This window comes from Tachysurus fulvidraco, chromosome 23, assembly GCF_022655615.1.
Source record: "Tachysurus fulvidraco isolate hzauxx_2018 chromosome 23, HZAU_PFXX_2.0, whole genome shotgun sequence".
NCBI lineage: Eukaryota > Metazoa > Chordata > Actinopteri > Siluriformes > Bagridae > Tachysurus > Tachysurus fulvidraco.
The window spans coordinates 8,513,339-8,536,874 of record NC_062540.1 but is presented as its reverse complement, the minus strand read 5'-3'; the positions used below and the strand labels follow the sequence as shown (position 1 = coordinate 8,536,874).

The 23,536-nt window shown below is 39.3% G+C and overlaps 2 protein-coding genes across 10 annotated transcripts; one reads left to right on the top strand and one right to left on the bottom strand.

The window, feature by feature from the left end:
• Positions 1-1,560: 1,560 nt before the first annotated feature.
• slc16a7 (solute carrier family 16 member 7) lies at positions 1,561-8,584 on the bottom strand. Of its 2 annotated transcripts, none has more exons than XM_027144861.2 (5): positions 8,463-8,584; positions 5,028-5,252; positions 4,430-4,573; positions 2,862-3,710; positions 1,561-2,740 (listed from the first exon to the last, which is right to left on the bottom strand). In XM_027144861.2, the coding sequence occupies exons 2-5, from the start codon at positions 5,242-5,244 to the stop codon at positions 2,493-2,495; spliced, it is 1,458 nt and encodes a 485-aa protein (XP_027000662.2). In that variant the 5' UTR covers positions 5,245-5,252; positions 8,463-8,584; the 3' UTR covers positions 1,561-2,492. The 2 variants fall into 2 exon arrangements, with proteins under 2 accessions (XP_027000662.2, XP_027000661.2); XM_027144860.2 differs by lacking the exon at positions 8,463-8,584 and adding an exon at positions 5,584-5,739.
• On the top strand, positions 6,936-21,685 carry prkcbp1l (protein kinase C binding protein 1, like). Of its 8 annotated transcripts, none has more exons than XM_047806985.1 (20): positions 6,936-7,092; positions 11,122-11,192; positions 11,503-11,648; positions 12,995-13,216; positions 13,593-13,706; positions 13,933-14,025; positions 14,137-14,224; positions 14,300-14,355; positions 14,467-14,544; positions 14,662-14,777; positions 14,978-15,435; positions 15,593-15,700; positions 15,924-16,064; positions 16,164-16,682; positions 17,029-17,439; positions 19,270-19,385; positions 19,466-19,546; positions 19,666-19,744; positions 19,846-20,085; positions 20,825-21,685. In XM_047806985.1, exons 1-20 carry the CDS (start codon positions 7,079-7,081, stop codon positions 21,001-21,003), a joined length of 3,330 nt encoding a protein of 1,109 aa, XP_047662941.1. In that variant the 5' UTR covers positions 6,936-7,078; the 3' UTR covers positions 21,004-21,685. The 8 variants fall into 8 exon arrangements, with proteins under 8 accessions (XP_047662941.1, XP_027000660.1, XP_027000657.1 ...); XM_027144859.2 differs by having other exon boundaries at positions 11,491-11,648; positions 13,073-13,216; XM_027144856.2 differs by having other exon boundaries at positions 11,491-11,648.
• The last annotated feature ends 1,851 nt before the right edge of the window (positions 21,686-23,536 follow it).

The window sequence follows — 23,536 nt, the reverse complement described above, 5'->3', positions numbered from 1 at the left end:
CTATACTTTATAATTTATTTAATTGAATTGAATTGAAATTTAAATTGACTACACTTGCCAAAGAGGTAGCTTATGGTAGTTTACGCTCAGTTCACTTTCTTTTCTCAACCTTACAAAGCTGTTTTATTGTTTGTTTGATTTAATAATTTGTTTGATACGCTCAAGACCCATATCAAGTCCCCAAAAGTGTTAAGGACCTGCAATGTTTATTGATGTTTGCCAACTTTTAACACTGTTTCATTCAGGACTTCAGAGCAGATAAGTGTCTTAATGCATACATACCTTGTATCCATATAGATGTTAGGACCAGTTGAGCAGAGCTAGAAGATCTGGGGCAATCCATGGATAGATAAGAGCTTTGAGGTTCATTCATAAGAGGGTGCCGGTTCATTTTTGCCTTTGAAGGCAAGCATCCGGCTTAGGGGGAGATCGACAAGTTTTCCAGGGAGATCGTAAGATCCTTACCTGAGGATGATCCTTATCTGAGGGTGCCATAGGCCTTCTTCTAGGCTACATTCCAACCTGCAATCACCTGTATCACCTGACGAGACCTGAGAGGGAATCCACGAACAAATACATTTAAGAGTCCTGGGTCTTATGGATCATTCATCCTTCGTCCTCTCCCGCCAGGTGTTTCTTCTTCATAGAAAAAAATGAGAAGACATTGCACTTGTGCACCAAGTCCTCTGGTGGTTCCCCAGCAACATTTCTGGTGGCCCTCACTCAGACGAGACGCTTGTGGCTTTGTCACAACCTGCCCAGTCTGTGCTCAACACAAAAGTCTCTAGTCTCCTCCATCTGGCCTCCTCCGACCTCTTTCAATCCCTTGTCGACTATGGGCCCACATCTCTTTTGACAACGTCACCTGTCTTCCTCCCTCCTCTGGCTTTTCCACCATACTCTCTGTGGTTGAACACAGTTCACTAAGCTAGTTCACTTTGTGCCGCTCTCCAAACTCCCTTCGGACAAGGAGATGGCTCTGCTACTCCTACAGCACGTTTTTCAGCTCAGCCAGGAGCTTGAGACTGGGCTTCGCCTCCTATGTGCCGAGGATCCCTCTTCATTTTCCTCTAACCTGGTGTGGGTTAAGTATGCAACTCACTGCCACCTGCTGCCACCGTTCTGTCCCCTTTTCAAGCTGCATACTGCAAACTACCAACCACCACTGTTCTCCACCCAAGATCTAGAAGCCTTAGTTCCTTCTACCTTGGCACTTGTCAGACAGCAAATCCAGGTCTGGAGGAGAGCTCGCACCATGTCCTCCCAGAGTTACGCCAGCTGGGCCAACCACAAGCGCTGCCCAGCTCCTCCTTACTGTGTCTCTCAACGAGTGTGGCGCTCCACAAAAGACCTCCCCATTACACATTATTGTTATAATGTCTAATGTTAATACCATAGTTGGTTTTGACTTGAAGCTGTGGTCAATGTTGCTTTGGCTGAGAAACTATGGAGAGCAACTGGAAAAAGTGCAAGGTTACAAGTGTGCTTAGACCTCATAATAAATTACCAACTAAAGTTGTCAAATTCCTTAGGGTTAATGGCAAGAGATAAACACAGGAGTAGTATGATATAGTATATTAGCACCTGGTCAGAGGCATACGGAACAGTTCTAATTGCAGTGTTGCCTAATGCCTAATGTCTTCCATCATGTCAGCATATTGAAGAAGGTTGAGAACACAACAGTTTTAAGAAAACATGTACATTTCTTTTGGTGTTCAAAAAAGCAAAATATTCAACCAAATAGACAAGAGTTAGAGAATCATTGCACTATAGCAATTTGTTTTGAAAAATGTTCAGAAGGATTAATTACACTGTAATTACTTGTTGTCCATTCCTTTCCTGCCGGCAGCCAGCATGCAAGCTGAACATATTCCGTAGTGTTATTTCAATAAATGGAATTCAACTGATTCTTTGTACATAATTCTACCATCCAGGGGATTATTTAATACAGCCTGAAACATGGATTAAAACAGATCATAAAATGGTGACTGTGCCAAGTGTGTGTAACTGATGGTGTTATGCTGATGGATAGGCAAAGCATGGGTTTGCTGAACAGCAGAAAGGAGTTGTTAAAGTTTTGTTTAAGTTGAATTTTGTCGTAATAAAACCTAGACACATGAGGTCTTATGCAACAGAGAATCAGTAACCGAAGATCAAAAGGCAAGGAGAATAGATAAGAGCAACAAAACAAACAAACAATGTCAATATGGTTGAAAGCTAGAAACGAAGTGTGCAATGCAAGCTCATGGAGCAACATTTAATACTAAGTGGTGAGCTTAATTTGTAGAACTCCTGGTGTTGGTATGCAACTTGAGCACTAACAATACGTGTTGTGGGCATGCTGGCTGGAGATGTTCCATGACAAATATTAGGTATATATTACAGTATTTGGGTTTATAGCAAAATAGATATTTTATCTACTGTAAATATGTGGATGGATTCATTTCCAGCTTAAAATCCAAGTGCATAGCATTGTTTCCCTGCTAGCTCCATCAATTCATCAACTGTTCTTTCTGACTGAGTTTGATGTTTTGCTTGATATCATTTGCCTCCTCCATAGCAGCAAGTTCTATGGCTGAACCAATCTGCAGATCATCCTGCTTCTGCCTGTTTTGTTCCTGCTCCAACCATCTGTAGTTAAAAAAATTCATAACAAAGAGGAAAAGTCCAGCTACCAGCATCATCATGCCACATGCAAAGTACATGTATTTATAGTCCATGAAGATGTCCACCAAAGCACCTAAAGATGTCAAAAGCATATAACTATTAGTCACAAGTCATATTCATAACATGGTCAAAAATCTTTTGTTTTTGTTGACTAGTAATCAATGTAACTGGTCAATGAAAATCATGTGACTCACCAGAAATTGGGGGCCCAAGAAGAACAGGGGCACATTCTATAATAGTGGCTAGTCCAACTGCACTGGAGAATCGTTGTGCTCCCACCAAATCCATTAGTACCTCAAAAAGCAGTGCACACAGCATTCCAAAGGCCAGGCCAAAGAAGATGGCATATACTACCAAACCTTTATACCCAGGCAACAGGGGGCATGCCAGATGACACAACCCATTATATGCCACAGAAAAGCTGAAGAAGTATTGAATCCTGGGCCGGATCCATTTTGTGTTGGCCACTAGACCAGTTGCTGGTCGAGCCACCATGTCTACCAGGGCAAAAATAGAGAGCAGGAAAGCTGCAGAATACTCATCAATCCCCTGGTGCTTTGCATAGGGTGCCAAGAACACAACTGGAGCAAAGAACCCAAAGAACATCACAACATTCCCTACAAGATATATAAGGTAACCACGGTGTCTGAATAGTGACAGGTCAATGAATTTGTTCACATTTGATGTACATCCGGTCTCCTTTGTCTGTTGGCTTTTAGTTCTTAAGCTAACCTTCTGAGAATCAGTATTCTCTTTTCCTGCTTCAGTTCCAGCACTGTTTTGATTTTGCAATGGCTTCTTTCTTATCTTAACAGGCCTCATCAGTGCTCCTGCCACACAACAGTTGAGCAGTATGGCTCCCAAGATGAAGAAACTTCCTCGCCAGCCGAAGTTGTCAAACAGAAACTGGTTGAGTGGAGCCAGAGTAGACAAAAATACTGGACTTCCTGCCATGGCCAAACCATTTGCTATGGGTCGTTTCACAAGAAAGTATTTCCCAATAATGGTCAGCGCAGGTTGCAGGTTAAAGGCAAGGCCAAGACCTAAGAGAAACATTCAGACCATGTTTCTGCTTGTATTTCCTTCGTGATTAATAAGAAAAGGGCTTTCATTATTTGATGTCATTCTAAAAATTTGGGGATGTTTACATAATTTGAATACTTTGAATAAAAAGAACTGTGCAAAAGCCTCATGAGCAAATAATATACAGGTCATAAGGTCATGGCACTGTGGAGGCCATAGGATCTGTTATTTTGTGATAAAGTTTGTTTTAGAGTTTTAGAGTACAGACACTTTAATACAGGTGGTATAGAAAACATTTTTATTTAAAATTTGTGTGCCTAGGATATGCTGAGGTAGTACTGAAGTACTGGAATATAATATTTGATTAAAAAGCACACAGTCTGCTTGGACAGCAGTTTGTCCACCGTTCTGTTTTTCAACACTGTTTCCACACAATATATTCATAAATATATGAATTTGAATATATATGAATATGAAGTCTTTTTTTTCTAAAGGAAAATTATTTAATGCTTTAAGCATTTTCTTGGCAAAAGAACTGAAATATCAGGCTGAACTTGGGAAGAGTGTCCTGTTCTCCCTTTGAACGTTTGTTATCAGTACCCATGTATCCATAAACACACAAAGGGGAGGCTCACATGTTTTGGAAAATGTCAAACCAGAGGAAAATATTCTTATACAGGAAGTGTTTGATTTTTTACTAACATTATCCAGAATAGTGACAAATGATTGTTGAAAGTACCTCCAATGACTCCTATGCATAAGTACAGATGCATGATGGTTGTGCCAAAAGAAGCAGCAATCATGGAGACCCCAGCCATTAGACCACCAATTATGACCACTGGCCTGCTCCCATAACGATTGACAAGTATGCTGCTCACCGGTCCTGCAAAGAATGTAATGGGTTAAGGGTCATGAGAAAGTCACATAAAGGTGGTCACTTCTTTTAAATTTAATTCTGAGAATTCAATGGGTCTGTTTAACATTTGTTGCAAGATCATACAAACAGCAGGGTAGCCAAGTTATGCAACTGTGGGGCATTCTTGGATTTTCATATCATATTCTGTTTAGCAATGGCTCAAGTTCAACACTTTTACATGCACAGCATTCACATGCTCATGGTTTTTTTTTTTTTTTGATGGCAGGTGTGTGCAAGTATGAGATCAAGGTGCTCTCACTTTTTGTTTCCTTTTTGTAAAAACTTCATACTATGACATTTCATAACTTCAAAACTTCATACTAGGATATTTGGTCCAGCATTTGATTGTAACGAAGGCTCTCAGAATTTACATAAAATGTATAACGTCTTCATGGTACACATCTAAATAAATAAAGATTACCTCCAGCATACATAGTAGCAAGCATGATGGAGGAGACCCATGCAATCTCACTGTAGGAGATGGAGAAATACTCCTGGATTTCCTTGAAGTAAATGGTGAGGGATTTGGGGAAGGCGTATGAGAAGCCGATGGACAGGAACGATCCAAAAACTACAGCCCAGCCCCAGCCTCCATCAGGAGGAGTGTAGCCTAGATCAGCATTTGTTGCAGGGGGCATTGTGAGGGCTTTCCGAACAGACAAAAATGTAATGTTCAGTAAGTGAAATATTACTTTTCATTTTTATTCAAATATTAATCAAATTTAATTAAAAAAATTAGTCTCTGTTCATTTTTACTTGTTTTTCTATTAAATATCAAGATCACAGTAAAAATATAATATAACATATATATCTATACTAATATTAAATATATATTGACAATCTATCAATATTAAAGTTTAAGATTCTATTTTGAATATAATGTCCCTTTATAAAAGATCTGTACAATCAAATAAAATGTTTCTATATATAAACTCATGCAGGCCTACAATTATTATATATTTGGATACAAGCCCTACCTCTATGTGTGGCGTTCAGAGACAGTTGTAGATAACCGCATATTCAACTTTCCTTCCTGTCACACTGAGCACTCTTCCCACCAACAGACCTTATCAGCTCCTGCACCTCCACCTCTCTCTCTCTCTCTCTCTCTCTCTCTCTCTCTCTCTCTCTCTCTCTCTCTCTCTCTCTCTCTCTCTCTTCACCAGGTGATTTTTAACTAATTCAGCAAACATACAATTATATAGATTAAATAAATAAAATGTTGTATTACTTCAGGCTACAGCATCAATGGCTCTAGAAAATCATCCCATTACGCTAACATAATATATACAAATTATATTTATTTACACATGAATATATGAACATTTTGCTTGGTAAAATATATGTAAAATAGTTCAAACTTTGAAGGAGTTTTAAAATCTTGAATTTTAAAATGCATTGTGGCATTCTAGTGCATTCATTGTACAGAAAACAAGCATAAATTGATTTTTTTAATTGCCTTTAATAAATCTAACCAAATGTTCATTCTCTATTTGTCCACTAGGGATCAGCATTGGGTGAGTTATGTGTACTATGTGTGCATCCATTTTGAGGCCTACTAGAATACTTCATGAATGTACTCCATCAATACCAGGAAGCATAGATAAGTAAAATTTAACACCAATTCACACTTCTGAAGCTTGATAGAACCACATAACACTGAAATAAATCAGTAGGGGCTGTATACAGTGGCTCTGGTTTTCTGGTACTATGTTTAACCTGTCACTGAACCTCTCCGAGCTTCTGATCTTTGTGAACATTTTCCCCTTTCTGATTAAGGTTGATGTTATCTTATAGGCAATAAAATAGAAAGCATAGAATTGTATACAATCCGTCATTTAAACAAACTGTATCTAGTTAAATCAAGGCCTTACACCAAATTTTATAGCTAATGTTGAATGTATATGTTTATATATAAAGGTATTTGTGAGTATATTACAAGGACACCAAAATTGTTTGGTCATCACATTTGGTGAACTAGAGACAATTCTCTATTCCATGTTCTCTATTTCACTATGTATCAAATTTCTTATAAGGCACTGGGTGTGTTTATTATGGGGGATTTCCCAAACACGTATAACATGGCGTCCGTGAAAATTACAAGCCATATCTTCAACACTTGCAGAGTAGTATATAGTATTTATATATAGTATATGTCTCTTGATCAGTTTTGTTTCATAGATGGCCGTTTCAGTGTGCGTTTTAAACAACCGAGGCCTAGTTGTCTCTTTCCTTGTGGTCTTACTCCTGTGGAGTGCTCCTGGCAATGCTGAACAAAGATAATTACTCAGGAAGCCATTTGACCAATCAGCTGTGGCTTTACATGCTGTCAGTGGGAGGGTAGCCAGTCACGACTCGCCTCTGATCACACACAGGCCTCCAGCGCTGAGTGTTCAGAGACGAGCCCTCCCTTGTCTAAAGGCTGAGACTGTCCTCCATGTTTCATAAGTATTGACATTACACTTTTCAGCCATGCAGCCACAGAGGTAAGCTTTCGGTTTTATTCTCCTCTATACTGTCCTTTCAATACTTCCATTGACTGTTAACACTGTTCATTTTCACTTATTTTCAGTCTGCATTAAAGGCCTGGGAAGGCCTCTCATACTGAAAACAGGGCAAAAGGGGGAGGGAATGAAAGGGGGAGGAGGAGAAGGGGGGTGAAGGGGGGAGGCGGAGGAGGAGGAGGCGGCGGCGGCGGCAGCCAAAGGAGGAAAGACAGGCTTTACTCTCTTTGGTGTTTTGAGCTTTGGCCTGGGCATGTCACATGACTGCAGAGCAAACTCAGGCAGCCATTACTCATTGCTGAAACGGCAAACAAATGGCAGTCAAATGTTGCACTGCCAGGGAACTTGGGTTGGAGTGGGAGCAAGGCCCTCTTTTCCCCATTTGCCACCAATACCCCACCACCACCACATCCTCCTGACAGTAATAGGGAGAAAATAGGATTGTAGGATGGGGGAGGGGAGACTGGTGTAAATCTTTTGTAAGATGACTGCCTGGCCCATTGTCTGTATGTCTGCTGAGCCTGGCACAGAAACTAGTGGCACATTACACAGAAGCTGTTGTCAGTGCCCCTCTTCTGCGAATCTAACATGTCAATTCACATCTATTATTGTCTAATCAACCATTCTACAAAATTCCTGTGTTGTTATTGTGGACTCTGGACTCAAACCTGTAATGCGCATGCATTTCATACATGCTCTACTACATCATATCAGTGGAGTTGATAATGACCTGCTGTTTTTAAGGATTGTTGTATTACAAAAGAATGCAGGAAAGTATTAAGTATTAGTTATTTCTCCCTGAGCATGTAATGAACACCATGTTCAGCATCTGTCACAACCAGGCGTATGAGTGGGTCAGCAAAAATGATACATTCTCATTTTAGCAACTCATAGAACCATTACATACTCACTTGTCTACATGAAAAGGGCAGAGAGTCACCATTATGTAAATCATATATATTGTTGTTTATATGGACACACTCACAGTACCCTGCCCCAAAAGCAAACAGTCATAGCATTTGACTTAGTGATCCATCCCTTTTTTTTTGAAGACATTGTCCTTATGTATGTAGAGGTTGACTGAATCATACGTCTTAAGATATTTTCTTTAAGCCTTTGTCTTGATGGTGGAAAGCCATAAGAGTTCTCAGTACCCGTTTGTTCTTTTTAGACTTCGGATATATGATTAAAATGAGCTTTTGTTAATGTTTAAAAAAAAGAAGAAAACTGTCTCTGATTTATAAAGATTAGAGCATCAGATAATGAGGTTAGCTTCCCCAAGGAATCAGTGCATTTCTGCTGGTTCTTATATGAGTGAATGAACGATAAATAGGCAATAGAATGGCACCTACCCCACCGACCAATCAGACAATCTTATGCAAGTGTCTTGCCGCGCTGAGAGGGAGACAGAACCTGAACAGCACATAGAAAGGCATGTTGTGGAAAATTTCACAACCATCCTTTGATTCCAAAGCAAAGGTCATCAAATGAAGAATGTGTCAGTTTTGTTCATTAACAAAAGGTATGATTGCGCATTTTTGGTCATTTGCTGTTTGCATGGTTTGTTTCAAGACATTTGTTCTTTATATAAATTGGTCAAAAACCGAAAGTGTTGTTTTAAATGTGAGATGTAGTTTGAGTTTCATCTTCTATGCTGTTTGGGACAGCAGATGTCTTGCTTCTCACAAGGAAACAGGATTTTTTTAGTGGGGGTTTTTCTACAGAGGAAACAAACCACAGTTGGGGTTTTAATGTTCTTGAACGTAAAAAGGAAATGGTTACAAAATATAAAAATAACGTGGGAGCTGGATTCTCTGATGAGCTTTTATATACTCTCATATTTGTTTGTCAGACATTACATCTTCATTACTCACTACACAGAATCTGTTTGGTGAGAGCTTTTAGGTTATAGTTTATCTAACCACCTTTGGATTCACTTACAGATTTGCTTTTCAACTGCTTCATATTTTTCACTTGGCATAACGCTTGATTGTTGGCTATACTGATGTTTTTTTCATGCTGCCTGTTTACTGTAAAGCTCTTGTGGCATGGACGTGCAGGATCAGGCCTTGAGGGAAGGGGGAGGGGATGTTCAGCACAGCGCTGGGGGAGGGGAAGCAGCAGCCTTTCTCATTTCCTGTGTGCAGACAGAGCAAGAAACGGAGAAAGAGAGAGGGAAAAAAGACCTTGGCTTACTCATTCTCTGACCAGTTATCTCCACATTCACAGCTGCCTTTCTCCCCATTTCTTCTCTGTGACGGTCTTGCGGATCGGATGGCCTTTACTGACATGAGTGTAGGCGTTTGGCTCCATAGAACATTCTAGAAGATCTTGCCCTTTTTTGTGTGTTCCATTTGTGGAGGTCACTGAATGAAGGCCATGTGGTGTTTTGGTTTTCGACAATGAACATGTCCTTAACAAGCCTGTGGATCAGTTCTAGGACTGGGTTTCCTATTTGACAATATCTTCGTCTAGGTCCTTCCTTGAGCCATCCTGGTGGCACACCTGGTGGACTTTCTGACCACGTCACACGTTTCTCAAGAAGGGAGTGAAAATCTTGATGGATAAACTAAGGCTGAGGCTGCAAAAGTGGTGCCATTGCCAAAAGTGAAATATTGGTGGCACTTCTACCAGGCTCTCATAAACTAGCCTACAGGATTTGCTAAGACATGATTTTTTTACACTTAGACATTTCAGGATCACACTTTGTGATAAACACAAACCACAACAACAAAATTCCACTTTGTTGGTAGTACTATTGTCTGACAACATATTGCACAAGAGCTGGACAGTTGAGGCCTGCTAGTGATCAGGTGAGTTTTACTCCTTGGCATGGGTAATGCATTATGCCTGATTTGCCTTGCCAACTCTGTTGACCTTTTCCATTAGTCTGTTGTCTACTGGAATGTAATAGATGCATGGATGATGACTGAGATGCATAAATATACTTCAGATTCTCTTTGGCCATTACTGCTATACACAGTTTTAAAACAAAGGGAACGTGTTGACACAGACTCAAATTCCCTCAAGGCTTCATGGCACACTTTCTCAAACACATCAGAATATTTTTACTATTTAATAAAAATGTTTTATTGCTAAGACAGATATATTCATATAGTTTTCACTTGCAATCAGGTCATGAAGTGGGTGGGGGAAAGCATTTGAATTATTTTTAGCTGATGTAGTAATGGTGAGAGAACAAGAAGGATTTCCAGCTGTATTACAGGCCTTAATCTACCATGTGATCCACCTCCACCTCGTTTGTTTTTTTAACCATACCATCACAAGAAACGTTCTTTTCTTTACCTTCTTCAATCTCCACCGACTGTGGTTGATCTGACCACAGTGGCTTTTCCTGTGGTGGCAGGACAAAGCTAACAAATGATAGAGTATCGGCCACAATGCTTTATCATTACACTTCTTTTTTAGTAGAACAACTAAAGGTGCTTTCTGAGATATAACCAAACCTCATTTTAATACTGACTCAACAGGATTGTGAAAATGAATCAACAAACAGTACTTGCAGGTAATGTGATTATGTGGGACTAATAGAAGTGGCTGACAGGCGCTGATATTATTCAGCACTCCTGTTTAAATTTAAGAGACTGTTTTTAATACACACCCTCTTGGTGGTTTTTTCTAGAGGGACTAAGGTGTTTATAAGACAGCTTTGGCACCACAGGTTGCTGAGGAGACATTTGGAATCCTTATAAAAACTCCAGGCTCAGAGGAGACAATTACTAGTCACCAAAGAATAGCATCATCTGTACATCATCATCTAGCCAGTTAAACAGACAAAAATTTAGAAACAGCTCACATATATGCTGATGTTCTTACCCAGTCATATTCAAAGATGACATTTTGAGGACCAGTCCTATTGTGAGATGGACTGGTTAGGTGGTAGGGTTTTGATTGCATCACCTTAGGTTTTGTCTTAGTAGCAAACCTTATGAGACTTCCACATTTACAGTTCTTTCTTCTCCCCTGTGTATTGATTATTTCTTACATCAGCTTGGCTGAGGAGGAAATCAAGACCGTTTCTTCTGTGGTCGAGGGGATGGAAGTATCGATACCACCAAAAGGTAATGTAGATATTTGATATCAGTGGTTTAGAGGAACGGTGTGTGAGTTTGTAGTTTATTTTAGTCAATTTTTCTATTGCTTTGGGTTGGAAATAGGTGGATAGTGGCAACACCCCATAAAAACATATGCATGTTTGCATGTTTTGCTTCATCAAAAACTGACCTAGTTTCAGGCAAATAAGGTCATACTAATAGGCCTGAGACGGTGGACTGGGAGAATCTCTCTATTTCTCTCCTTCTTTTTAACTGCTTTGTCAATTGTCCTCATTAAAGATGTCTCTATCATTATATTGCACAGTTTTTGATGTAGGACCAGCAGAAGCAACACTGGCTTGTCACAAACGAAAAGCACCCAGTCCTCCTCACTCCTCTAATGGCCATTCACCATCTGACACATCTCCCAGTGTCAAGAAGAAAAAGAAACCTGGCTTGGCTACTGGCAACAATAAGGATCAGGTAGGGCCCCATCTTACATATATATTTTTTTAAAATTCAAATATGATAAATCTGTAAAGCTTATTGAATTTTAATGCTGAGTGACAGCAAGATAGTGTGTTTGAATTTGTTTATGCATCTTGAGAAGCAACTCTTGCACCCAGAGTGTGTAAGCAAATCTCTCTTATGTACTTTTACATTTTTAGCAACCCATGTGATATAGTTGTGCTACCATCATTTTATTATGGCTTGGGAAAGCTTTCCTCTTAATGCCATGGCCAATTCCTTAGGGATTTTAGTAGAATTTAGCCCTGTATTTTCTTTTGATTTGCACTATTTAGATCAAGGGTCATCAGTGCGATTATGGCTGAGCTTGGGGGCAGCATAGTTTAGTGATTTCTAAAAGACCTTATTTAAAGCCCAGTTAATTAGAATGCATAGGAGGTGTCTTAGTGCTGGGAAATCACCAAACAGTGCTGGACTCTGGCCCTCCATGACTGGATGTGATGACCTTTGCTCTCTCAAGTCTAAGCCTAAGACACTCGGTTTGCCTTTGCAGTAGATTTTAACTATTAATAGTATTCCTGGTGCTTCAGTATATTTTGTGTGCTGCATTGCTTGTATTGTTGCCTTGGTATTCTGTATATAGTTTTTATAATCTCCATGCACGATACCAGATGCAGAAGTGCAGAAGGCAGAAAAAACACTTAGAAATGAACCCCTCAATTAATATTTGAATAGTTATGGCTACACAACTTCTTAAACAGGTTCTACTGTAAATTCACTCTGACAGAAAAACACTTTCTTGGCCAATTCACCATGGAGCTTTTTAACATTCTCCCTAAAAAAAAAATCTCTAACACGTCTTTTTAAATAATTTCCATATAGGACTCTGTGAGGGGTTCAAAGCCTAATATACAGTATAATAACATGATATTAAAATTACTCTGATAATTAAAAAATAAATTCATCTTATTCGTGAATCATGTTTAATTTTTTTGAGTTTGCAACCCATTTTGCAGATTGATTGCAGTTGTTTGGCCCTATTAGTGCTCAGCAATCAGTACCTGTGCTTGGTATCTGTGGCTTTGTCAATCAGTAATCAACCCTCCTCCTGGAGAGGCAGAATTTGTGTTTTGAGCATGTGCTATACTAAATAATTTCACAGTAGTCTAAAAAGGCTTGAGGAAAATCCTCCTTACATCTCTCCAGCATGAGGGTTCCTGCCCCTTGCTTATTCCCACCACCTTTAGTGATCTCCTGTGGTTGTGCTCTGTTGATTTGCAAAGCCTTGCTGCTCCTCTTGCCTGCAGTGCCGTGGTGTGTATTTTTGACCGCTGCTTCTGTCTCTCTTGCCTGCATTTCAGTGTGAGCTAAGACATGGTCCATTTTACTATGTCAAGCAGCCTGCACTCATCGCAGACCCTGTTGATGTTGTGCCACAGGATGGGAGGAATGACTTCTATTGCTGGATGTGCCACCGTGAGGGCCAGGTGCTCTGCTGTGAGTTCTGCCCACGTGTGTACCATGCCAAGTGCCTCAAACTGGCTGCTGAGCCTGAAGGCGACTGGGTCTGTCCAGAATGTGAGGTAACTGCTAGATGAATGTGAGGTATTGGATTTGGAGGAAGGCTTGTAATGTAGGATTCGACAGTGGTATTACTATGGACTTCAGTAAAGAGCCAACAACGTGAACAAAAGCACCTTTTCTCATTGTAAGCATTCAGAGCATGTTAAGAGCTGCTATTGTCCCCCAACAAAGCCAGGTTTTATAAGGTAGATATTTAGCCTTTTAGTTTTTCCTTGGGCTTTTGACCTAGGGAGAAATTTACTAAAGAAACAATAAAAACCACAAACCTTTCATCAGTGAACTAGTTTTTTACAGCAGGTTTCAGCTTAAAATAAAATGTCATCCCTACAACATGCTATGAAATGTATTGTATAACTCATAATGCGTTTGTTTCAGAAAATAACAGTCGCAGAGTGCATTGAGACTCAAAGCAAAGCTATGACAATGCTGAATCTGGAACAGCTATCCTACCTGTTGAAGTTTGCCCTGCAGAAAATGAAGCAGCCTGGGGTAATGGTTCTTTTTCTCCCTTAAATTTAAGTCACATTTTTCATGATTAAATATTTATTTTGAATAATATTGCATTTGTCTAAATAAAACCTACCGCAAATTCAGTGTCCATTGCTATGTATTATATTATTGTAATCCATATATAAATTATATAATTTTGGGTTTTCTCAGACATACTACAGATCAAATGTAGTTAATAATCATGCCCAAATTTCACACTGTGTAGACAGAGCCATTTCAGAAACCAGTTTCTCTGGAGCAGCATCCTGACTACGCAGAGTACATTTTCAACCCAATGGACCTGTGCACCTTAGAGAAGGTAAATCATAACTGTCACTCCATTTGATTGTAGTCATGCAATTAAAAAAAATATATACACTCTGAATGACTTACCCCAAGAAGACTGAGCAGTGCTTTGTCCTTGTCACAGAATATCAAAAAGAAGATGTATGGCTGCACCGAGGCATTTTTGGCAGATGTGAAATGGATCTTACATAACTGTATTATTTATAATGGAGGTTAGTTGTCATTTTAAAATATCACATTTAAAACGCTATGTGGTTTGTTTTTGACTGTTTCTGGGTCTTGTGCAGGGAATCATAAACTTACTGCAACAGCAAAGGTTATTGTCAAGATCTGTGAACATGAGGTGAGTTTTATACTTAGGGTCTGGTGTACTAAAACCTTATTAGATGTGTAGTTTTTCTTGGGATGTTAGCAGCACTTGCAATGAAAAACCTTGTCTGGTTTCCTTCTGCAGATGAATGAAATTGAAGTTTGTCCAGAGTGTTACCTGTCAGCTTGCCAAAAGAGAGACAATTGGTTCTGTGAACCATGTGTGAGTAGATCAAATTCATAACATAAAATGATTGATATCATTGATCTTGAGATAATGGCCAGTTTAATACTGAATGCATACTAAGATATGAACATATACTTGTTTTGTTGTATGCAGTCTCACCCCCATCCACTGGTTTGGGCTAAGCTGAAAGGTTTCCCTTTCTGGCCTGCAAAAGCTCTGAGGGACAAAGATGGCCAGGTAGATGCTCGCTTCTTTGGCCAACATGACAGGTGAGCTTGCATGAGGTTAATCCACACCTGATTTGGCAAGATATAACTTTATTTGCATGTCCAGTTTAGAGAGTGACGACAGTGTTTGTTGAGTGGAAATGTCTCTGAAAAGACATTTCAGGCCTAGAAAAAGGATTGAGCCTAGGATTGGGTTTATATATATATAGTCACTACATTGAGTTTTCTTTTTTTTTTTTCAGAGCCTGGGTGCCCATTAACAACTGCTACCTCATGTCAAAAGAGATTCCCTTCTCTGTAAAGAAGACTAAGAGCATCTTCAACAGTGCAATGCAAGAGATGGAAGTTTATGTGGAAAATGTACGCAAGAAACATGGCGTGTTTAATTATGCCACATTCAGAACACCATATACACCAAACAACCTGTTCCAGATGCTGCTGGACCCAAGTAACCCCAAGAAAGGCACAGTCATGCCAGAGAAACAGGACAAGATCAAGTTTAACTTTGACATGACTGCATCTCCCAGAGCACCCCTGGGAAAGAGTGTGGGACAAAGGATCAGTGACATGCCCAGGTCTCCAATGAGCACCAATTCCTCAGTACATACTGGATCAGACCTTGAGCAGGATGCATCAGAGAAAGGAACACGAATCCCATCTAGCCACTACAGTACAGGAGAAGACTCCATGGATTGCACAGGTACACAACCTTACATATAATGAATTGATACATGTATCACAACCTTAATGAATCGATACCATTGTCTCCCACACATCATACGTTTTGTATGGAATATATACAAACACTTCATACTTTTTGTATGGAATATATACAGACATTTAATTGTGCGTTACAGCCTCGCCAGCAGGTCTGAAGATCACAGGTAGCCCAAAACCTATCCCATCAACACCTCTTAAACAGGAGCGAATGCAAAACGCAGCCAGCATCCTCAACCTAAATCTTGGTGAGCTTTGTATGTCCAGTCATCTTAAGGATGTTTTCACTCAGCCTATGCACTTAGATTTCATTAAAGCTTCTTTGTGTATTGTAAAAAGCCCAACACGAATAAAACAGACTTGAAGTGGGAAATGTCAAAAGTCAATGCCCTTTTAGGAATGTTCTTAATTTTTAGAGCTTTCAATTATATTTAAAGTCATTTTATTTGAGGTCTGGTATTGTGCTCTCAGATCGCATAAAGGCAGAAATGGACCTAAAGGAGCTGAGTGAGGCTGTACAGCAGCAGCAAGGCCCATCTGTACTCCTTACCTCCCCAAAGAAACCCACTAGAAGTTTGGATAAGACCATAGAGAGCTGCAAGGCCCAACTAGGTATGACACACACAACATCTCATAATACATCTTAATATATATCACACACATTCATTCTTAGAGGTACATACATTGTGTAACTACTTATACTGTGTGTAGGCATTGATGAAATCACTGAAGATGTGTACCCTGGTGTGGATCACAGTGATTCTGATGATTCTGACAAGTCTGATACCAGCGACAGCGAGTATGCAAGTGAAGAGGAACAGGAGCTGAAAAATGCCACAAAGAATGAAGACCATGAGGAAGCTACCTTTAAAAGCAAAAAAAGACTCAGACCTACATCTTCACAACCACAAAACAATAAGAACCAGTCAGAAAACATAACTGAGAAAGTGGCCCCAGATCCCCCCCTCAAAAAGAAAGCTTGTGGTGTTTCAGAGAAGGAACCCCAGGAAAAGCTCAGGACAAACCAGCAGACACAGTCCCAAAAAGAGAGACCTTTGGTTGGCCATGAGGGCAAGGCTGGAGCTGTGGATGCAGATTCAGACTCTGAAAGAGAACTAGTGATTGACCTTGGTGAGGAGCAGGGAGGAAGAGACAGGAAGAAACCAAAGAGAGAGACTTCATCAATCTCCAACTCCATAACCAAAGACAACACAGTCATCAAAACTGAAGGTGCCATCTCTTTTCAATGTGTGTGTGTGTGTGTGTGTGTGTGTGTGTGTGTGTGTGTGTGTGTGTGTGTGTGTGTGTGTGTGTGTGTGTGTGTGTGTGTGTGTGTGTGTGTGTGTGTGTGTGTGTGTGTGTGTGTGTGTGTGTGTGTGTGCCTGCATTGACACGGCAGATAAAAATCTTAATAAAACCTATGCTGTTAACAAAGCTGATTGTAATAAAAAGGTTATGAAAATTGTATTCCTTCCAATAATGACAATTCACATTTTGAAAATGTACTTTTTTCTATTCTAATTGTAATAATAATCAAAGCAATAATACTTATTTTTATCACTATATCTCTACTTAGGAAAGGCTCCAGCTGCTTCCAGCCCATCAGTCTCTCCCTCCACAGTACCCTCTGCTTCATCCTCTAAACCCAGCACAAGAGATTCAACCCAGCCCGTCTCCAAGCCACCAAACACTACTTCCACCCCACCTCTCACTTCTGCCAGTACCACCTCTGCACCAGCAACTGCTTCTGCAACAAATTCCTCTACATCTGCTGTGGTAAAGAAACAACGCCCTCTGCTGCCAAAGGAGACAGCACAGTCCGGCCAGGCATCTGTGGTTTGGAACCAGAATGGAAATAAGATCCAGACATCTTCACCGAAGTGGCATCTGCAAAAGGCTCCGAAGCAGCAACATGGCTCGCAGTCACAAAGCCCAGCAAATTCCAACAATGGCAGCACCCGCTACCAGACTAGGCAGTCTGTAAAAGGTGACTGAAACATTTGCTTTCATCTGAGATAAAAGTCTGTGGCACAAACCTTACAGTAAACACTACTATATATATATATATATATATATATATATATATATATATATATATATATATATATATATATATATATATATATATATACACACAAAGCATCCAGGTTAGTATGTAAACTGAAAGAAAAATCCAAGGACACATTCACAAAGAATTATAACGCTACAAGTGGCTTCCACCTGGCTGGTTCACAAGGAAACGGAGTGTCAATTTAAAATGGGAAGCGTTCATCTAAAAATTAAATACTCCTATATTTTTGTAATTTATGTTTTTTATTGCGGTTGATCAAGTTAAATTGAAACCCTCATTCAGTTCATTTATTCCTAGGATTAACTCCTAATACTCTCCAAGAGCGATTAGAGTGAATTCTGAGAAGTTATAAACCGATATTTTACTCCTAGATTTTTATTTTCTTCGTATAATTTTTCTGTCATAAATAACTACACTTCACATTTTTAGTTGCTATACACATACAAGCCCAGGGTCTACATTGAAGAAACTTATCCCTTACTTAGTAGTAACTCTTCAAAGATGGAGTGTTAATCCCAAAATTAAAGCTATGTTCACACATACAGCAAATTTATTGCTTCTAGTTGCCAGTCATTCAACTTAGAAGTCGGCAGTTGGCGTTTCTCCTACTACTGGTCATAGCGGGTCACACAATATGCGTTCTACATCACTTTTCTTACCGCTAAACTTAAACATTATGGAGGCAGAGTGCCATGGATCAAGTTATACATTTATAAACAGTTTTCTTGTTGGTAGACACACCTACATCTATAAAAATAGAATAAGAATAAGAAATTCTGATATTAAAAAAAAAAGTTTAATATGTTTAGAATTAGGTTACTAATCTTTGATTTGGTGTCTTGTAAACATATTATAGAAAATACCAGATCATTTTGACTATATACAAAATATTGTAACTTGCATTTTTGCAGTGTTCTCTGCTATTGGAGACTATACTTTAATTCCTTTTTTTTCTAGAAATATACTTCACATGAACATGATTGCTTTCATGTATGAAATAAAGAGCAGTTTTTTGGGTTTTCATTTGAGTTTTACATGGATGCTAAACACTGATGCTATCCTTTCATGAAATATGTTACTTTACTATACTTTATTGTCCCGAAAGGAGAAATTCTTTTCCACAACACTGCACTTGTTTGACACACACAACATAAACATAAACAGTCATAATACACATGTCACAAAACTGGATCAAACAAAGTACAGGTTGTGCTGTCGCAGCAGAGCATGTGCCGTCTTGTTGTGATTTTTAGAAATAGGACCCAGGCCTTCTTCTGTTCTAGAAATTTTGGATTAAACGTTTGTATCAGCAGGGTTGTGAATGGGTTTTATAGAGGAAACTCTTAATTAGAAATGTTAAGTGCCACTTGGGAGAACTCTTTGTGCTGCAGAGCTTCTTTGTGAACACAGGCACAGCTGCAGAATCGGAAACTCTACTTTCCTTGAGAATTGCATTAGAGGCAGATCAGTGAACAGAACATTTAGTATGGCATCTAAACCTCTAGAGTACATTTTTTTAACATTTCGTGTGTGTGTGTGTGTGTGTGTGTGTGTGTGTGTGTGTGTGTGTGTGTGTGTGTGTGTGTGTGTGTGTGTGTGTGTGTGTGTGTGTGTGTGTGTGTGTGTGTGTGTGTGTGTGTGTGTGTGTGTGTGTGTGTGTGTGTGTGTGTGTGTGTGTGTGTGTGTGTGTGTGTGTGTGTGTGTGTGTGTGTGTGTGTGTGTGTGTGTTTGAAATTTTTAAATTAGCTGTCCCCCAAAAGGAGACCTTGTCTGCATCCTCTAGTTCAGTCCTGGCTGTAGACTTCCTCACCCCACCTGCCTCTGCTGATGTAGCAGCTGACATTGGCAAGTACACCTCTAAAGTAAGTAACCATAAACTCCTCAGTACAAATACAAATGCACACTTTACCGACAAGCTAAAGTCATGATTTTTTCTTTGTAGATAATGGATGCTATTAAAGGAACAATGACAGAGATATACAGTGATCTTTCCAAAAGCACAACAGGAAACACTATTGCTGAGGTTTGCTTTGCTGATGCACTTATCTACATTTATGCCGTTGTGAATTTTTTTTTCATACAATCAAATAATAGCCATTGTTCTTCTCTAATGACCCATGTTTCATTAATCCTGTGATGCAGATACGAAGGTTGAGGATTGAGATTGAGAAGCTCCAATGGCTGCATCAACAAGAGCTTTCTGAGATGAAACATAATCTGGGTATTTTGTCCTTGTAAACATGTTTAAATGCACACATTCTTCTGTAAGAAGAGTGTCCTTGACAGTCACTGTACATGATTGTGCTGTATGTCTACATCCAGAACTTACCATGGCTGAGATGAGGCAGAGTTTGGAGCAAGAGAGGGAGAGGCTTGTGTCAGAGGTAAAGAAGCAGATGGAGGTGGAGAAACAGCAGGCTGTAGATGAAACGAAGAAGAAGCAGTGGTGTGCCAACTGTAAGAAGGAGGCCATTTTCTACTGCTGTTGGAATACCAGCTACTGTGATTATCCTTGTCAACAAGCCCACTGGCCTGAACATATGAAATCCTGCACGCAGTCAGGTAGGAAATATACCAGACGTGTTGATCTTGTGCTGAAACATATCACAATTGTAGTCTATCCTTTTCTAACAATATAGGATGTTAAAAACTACGTGTTTCAAGATAAACATTATTGATGTAAATAATAACCTTAACATATTGTTTTTTTCTAAGATAAGTAACTTAAAATGTTCACAGATTGGCATATATATATGCCTTATATATTGGCATATATATATATATATATATATATATATATATATATATATATATATTATTATTATTATTAAAAAAAACTTGAAAGTCATGGTTATAAAAGCAAAGCAGAAATTTTTAACCACATAGCGTTTGACATAAAATTTGAACAGAAATATAAATTCCAACGTTGTGTTAGTGCAGAGGGTATTGTATCGTGTCCCTGGTCCCTGGTTTAATCTTGATCTTGGTTTACTGTCTGAGTGGAATGTTCTCCATGTGTCATTAGTTGTAAATTGCCTATAAGTATGTGTGTGAATTCAGGGGCATGGTGCCCTGCAATAAACTGGAGCCTCGTACAGGGCTTTGCCATGGATCCATTTTTTTACTAGTGATTGAAGCTAAATGACTGAATGAATATAATATAATGTAGGGAATGAATGTATCACACAAATTTATGCAAAAACAACATGCATAGAACACAGTCTGCAAACCAGTCATTTTACATTTGTGAATATTTCTCCTTGGCAAAAATCATAATAAGCATTTGATTTCTTTTTTCTAGCCACAGCACCACAGCAAGAGCCAGAAGACGAGGCCTCTGTGGTTCCAGTACCCAAAACCTCAGGACAATCACCTAAATCCCAGCATTCACCTCCAACCAACAAAAGTTCACCAACACCCAAAGCCCCCTCACCCACAACAGACAACACTAAGTCAAACGCCACCACGTCTGTGTCCTAACCAGAACTATGATGTCATTCCTTTATGGTCACCACCATGGATCCTTTTGGACTGGGGTCTACAATTTGTGATTTTCTTCTTCCTCGTCGTCTTCTTCTTCTTCTTCTTCTTCTCAAAGCAAAGACAAATTAAACTTGCACTCCTCAGATGCCCAGTTCGCTACATCTGAGGATGTAAAATTTTTAATATACATTTCTGAATCATTCATTGTATTTTTTTTAAGTCTACATAAAATTGATTTGTACAAAAACTGAAACTTTCATATATAATATGTTAATGTAATACTGTTTTTTACACAGATTTGAGTTTTATACAGTTCAGATCAAATCAAGTTCAGACAAGCTCAGTTTTTTATGTACTCGCTGCACTTACCATAGTCTTTAGAGAAGGATACATTTTTTGTTTTTTTTAGATAGTGGGTCTGTTAATCATGGTGGGATTTTATTCATTCACATGTTATGCTTTGATTCTCACTACATCACTCAAGACATTCTTTGTAGCCATCTTACTGAGGCCATTCATCCTGCAGATATTGCTTGATTTAAAGCTGAAAAAAAGCAGTGTGGACAAGGATGTATTTTGTATTTCACATCAGGTTTTCAGTTGTTTACATATTGTAAATAATTCAAAGGAGATGGCTATCTGTAAGAAAAAATAAAATCAACTCATTTCTGAACTTAAACCCATGAGTTATCTTGCATTTCTCTAGGACTTCCATAGAGTAAAAAAAAAAAAAAAAGCAATGGTCAAATACAAGCTCAAATAAGGCTGTTTAATGAAACACATTGGATGCAGTCAAAAGCATTAGATGAGGTTAATGTAACCATACATATGGAAGCAATGTCCATTGAATTTTACTCCCATTTTAATGGAGTGACAGCAGCATCTAGTGGTAAAACGTTTTGGAGCTTTGGGCTGTATTAACACACCGTTCCCTTTCCTGTACAGCAGTCAGATTAAGCAAATAAATAAAACATTTACAGTCCTCACCAGCAAACAAATCTAATTAGTGGCTGGACCTATCCAGTAGAAATCAATGAATGGAAGTTGTTGTCGTTAAAGTGACGTGACATATGGCTAAGTTTGGTGACTCATACTCAGAATTTGTTCTCTGCGTTTGACCCATCCAAAGTGCACACACACAGCAGTGAACACAAACGCACCGTGAACACACACCCGGATCAGTGGGCAGCCATTTATGCTGTAGCGCCCGGGGAGCAGTTGGTGGGGTTCAGTGCCCTCAGTCGTGGCCGGCCCGAGACTCGAACCCACAACATTTACATTTACATTTACAGCATTTGGCAGACGCCCTTATCCAGAGCAACGTACATAAGTGCTTAAATCTCTAACATTGAATACATTAATGCTGGCTCACTAGGTTACATACTTAAGATACCATGAGTTTAAAACATTTGTTCATAGTTACAATGAAAAAGTGTCAAACCTTAGGGTTAAGATTTAGACTCTCTAACCATTAGACCACGACGTCCCCCTTTATTAGATACTTTATCTTCCCCACTTTATTAGATATTCCCATTCTGTACTATATTGTTCTTTTGTCATTCAGTGCTATCAAAGGTGCACTTTTCTAAGTCTACAGCTCCTGAGTGCTTTAGCCCATGTGTTGCTACAGGTATTATCTTTACTCACTCCGGTTCATCACTGGAAGGGAACCACCACTAACCAGATGTTCTGGAGCTGATGAATTTTTAGAACAGTAATAACACTGACAGCTGATATTACACAGATGCGAGTGTATCAGAGATAGCATATATATAGTGTGTGTTAATTATCCTCGAGCCCTCTATCAATTGCAGCTCGTGGGAATTATTTCTTGTCCATCCATAAAGGTATCAGTAAGGTCTGGAGACGACGCCTGGGGTGCAGTTAGCAATCCAGTTCATTCCAAAAACAATCAGCATGCCTGAGGTCAGGGCTCTGTGCTGGCCGCTTGAGTTCCAACACCACCTAGGTAACACTAACCGAGGCTTTTTGGACCTTGCTTTGTGAACTCTGGGGTATTGTCACACTGGATTGGACCCCTTGTGAAGATTCCTGAAGGGAAATCTTGTCAGTAACCCCACAAAGGAGAACTTTTAAATGACATCAGATTTATAAATAATTAATCTTACACAATTGTACATCTATAATATCAGACAGTAAGTACTGAGTTTGTTGAAAGGACGTTCATAGTGTTTATGATGCCCGTAGCCTGGGGCATTTTGGTAGACGTGGAGTCAAAGTAAATGTGGAAAAACTATGAAGATGAAATGATGAAAATGGGGCTTTTATTATCGCCACATATACAATACAGCACAGTGGAACTCTTTTCTTCACATATACCAACTGAGGAGGTTGGGGCTATGATACAGTGCCCCTGGACCTTGCTTAATTGCCCAACAGTAGCAGCTTGTGCATTGCTGAAGCTTCAGCCCTAACCACTGGACCACAGCTAAGATCTAGGTGAGATTATAAACTGAAATCAAGGTGATTCTTTAACAAGTTCATAGGAATTGCAGTGCTTTAAAGGCTT

Bases quoted from the DNA above. Each gene is read 5' to 3' on its own strand.
- slc16a7 (XM_027144861.2), bottom strand. From the start codon at position 5,244: ATGCCCCCTGCAACAAATGCTGATCTAGGCTACACTCCTCCTGATGGA. The intron at 4,574-5,027 runs GTAATCTTTATT...CATTCTTTGCAG, and splicing joins TGCTACTATGTATGCTGGAG to GACCGGTGAGCAGCATACTT. The intron at 2,741-2,861 runs GTGAGTCACATG...TGACATCTTTAG, and splicing joins TCTTGGGCCCCCAATTTCTG to GTGCTTTGGTGGACATCTTC.
- prkcbp1l (XM_027144855.2), top strand. From the start codon at position 8,598: ATGAAGAATGTGTCAGTTTTGTTCATTAACAAAAG. The intron at 14,026-14,136 runs GTAAATCATAAC...TCCTTGTCACAG, and splicing joins ACCTGTGCACCTTAGAGAAG to AATATCAAAAAGAAGATGTA. The intron at 16,683-17,028 runs GTGCCATCTCTT...ATCTCTACTTAG, and splicing joins CACAGTCATCAAAACTGAAG to GAAAGGCTCCAGCTGCTTCC.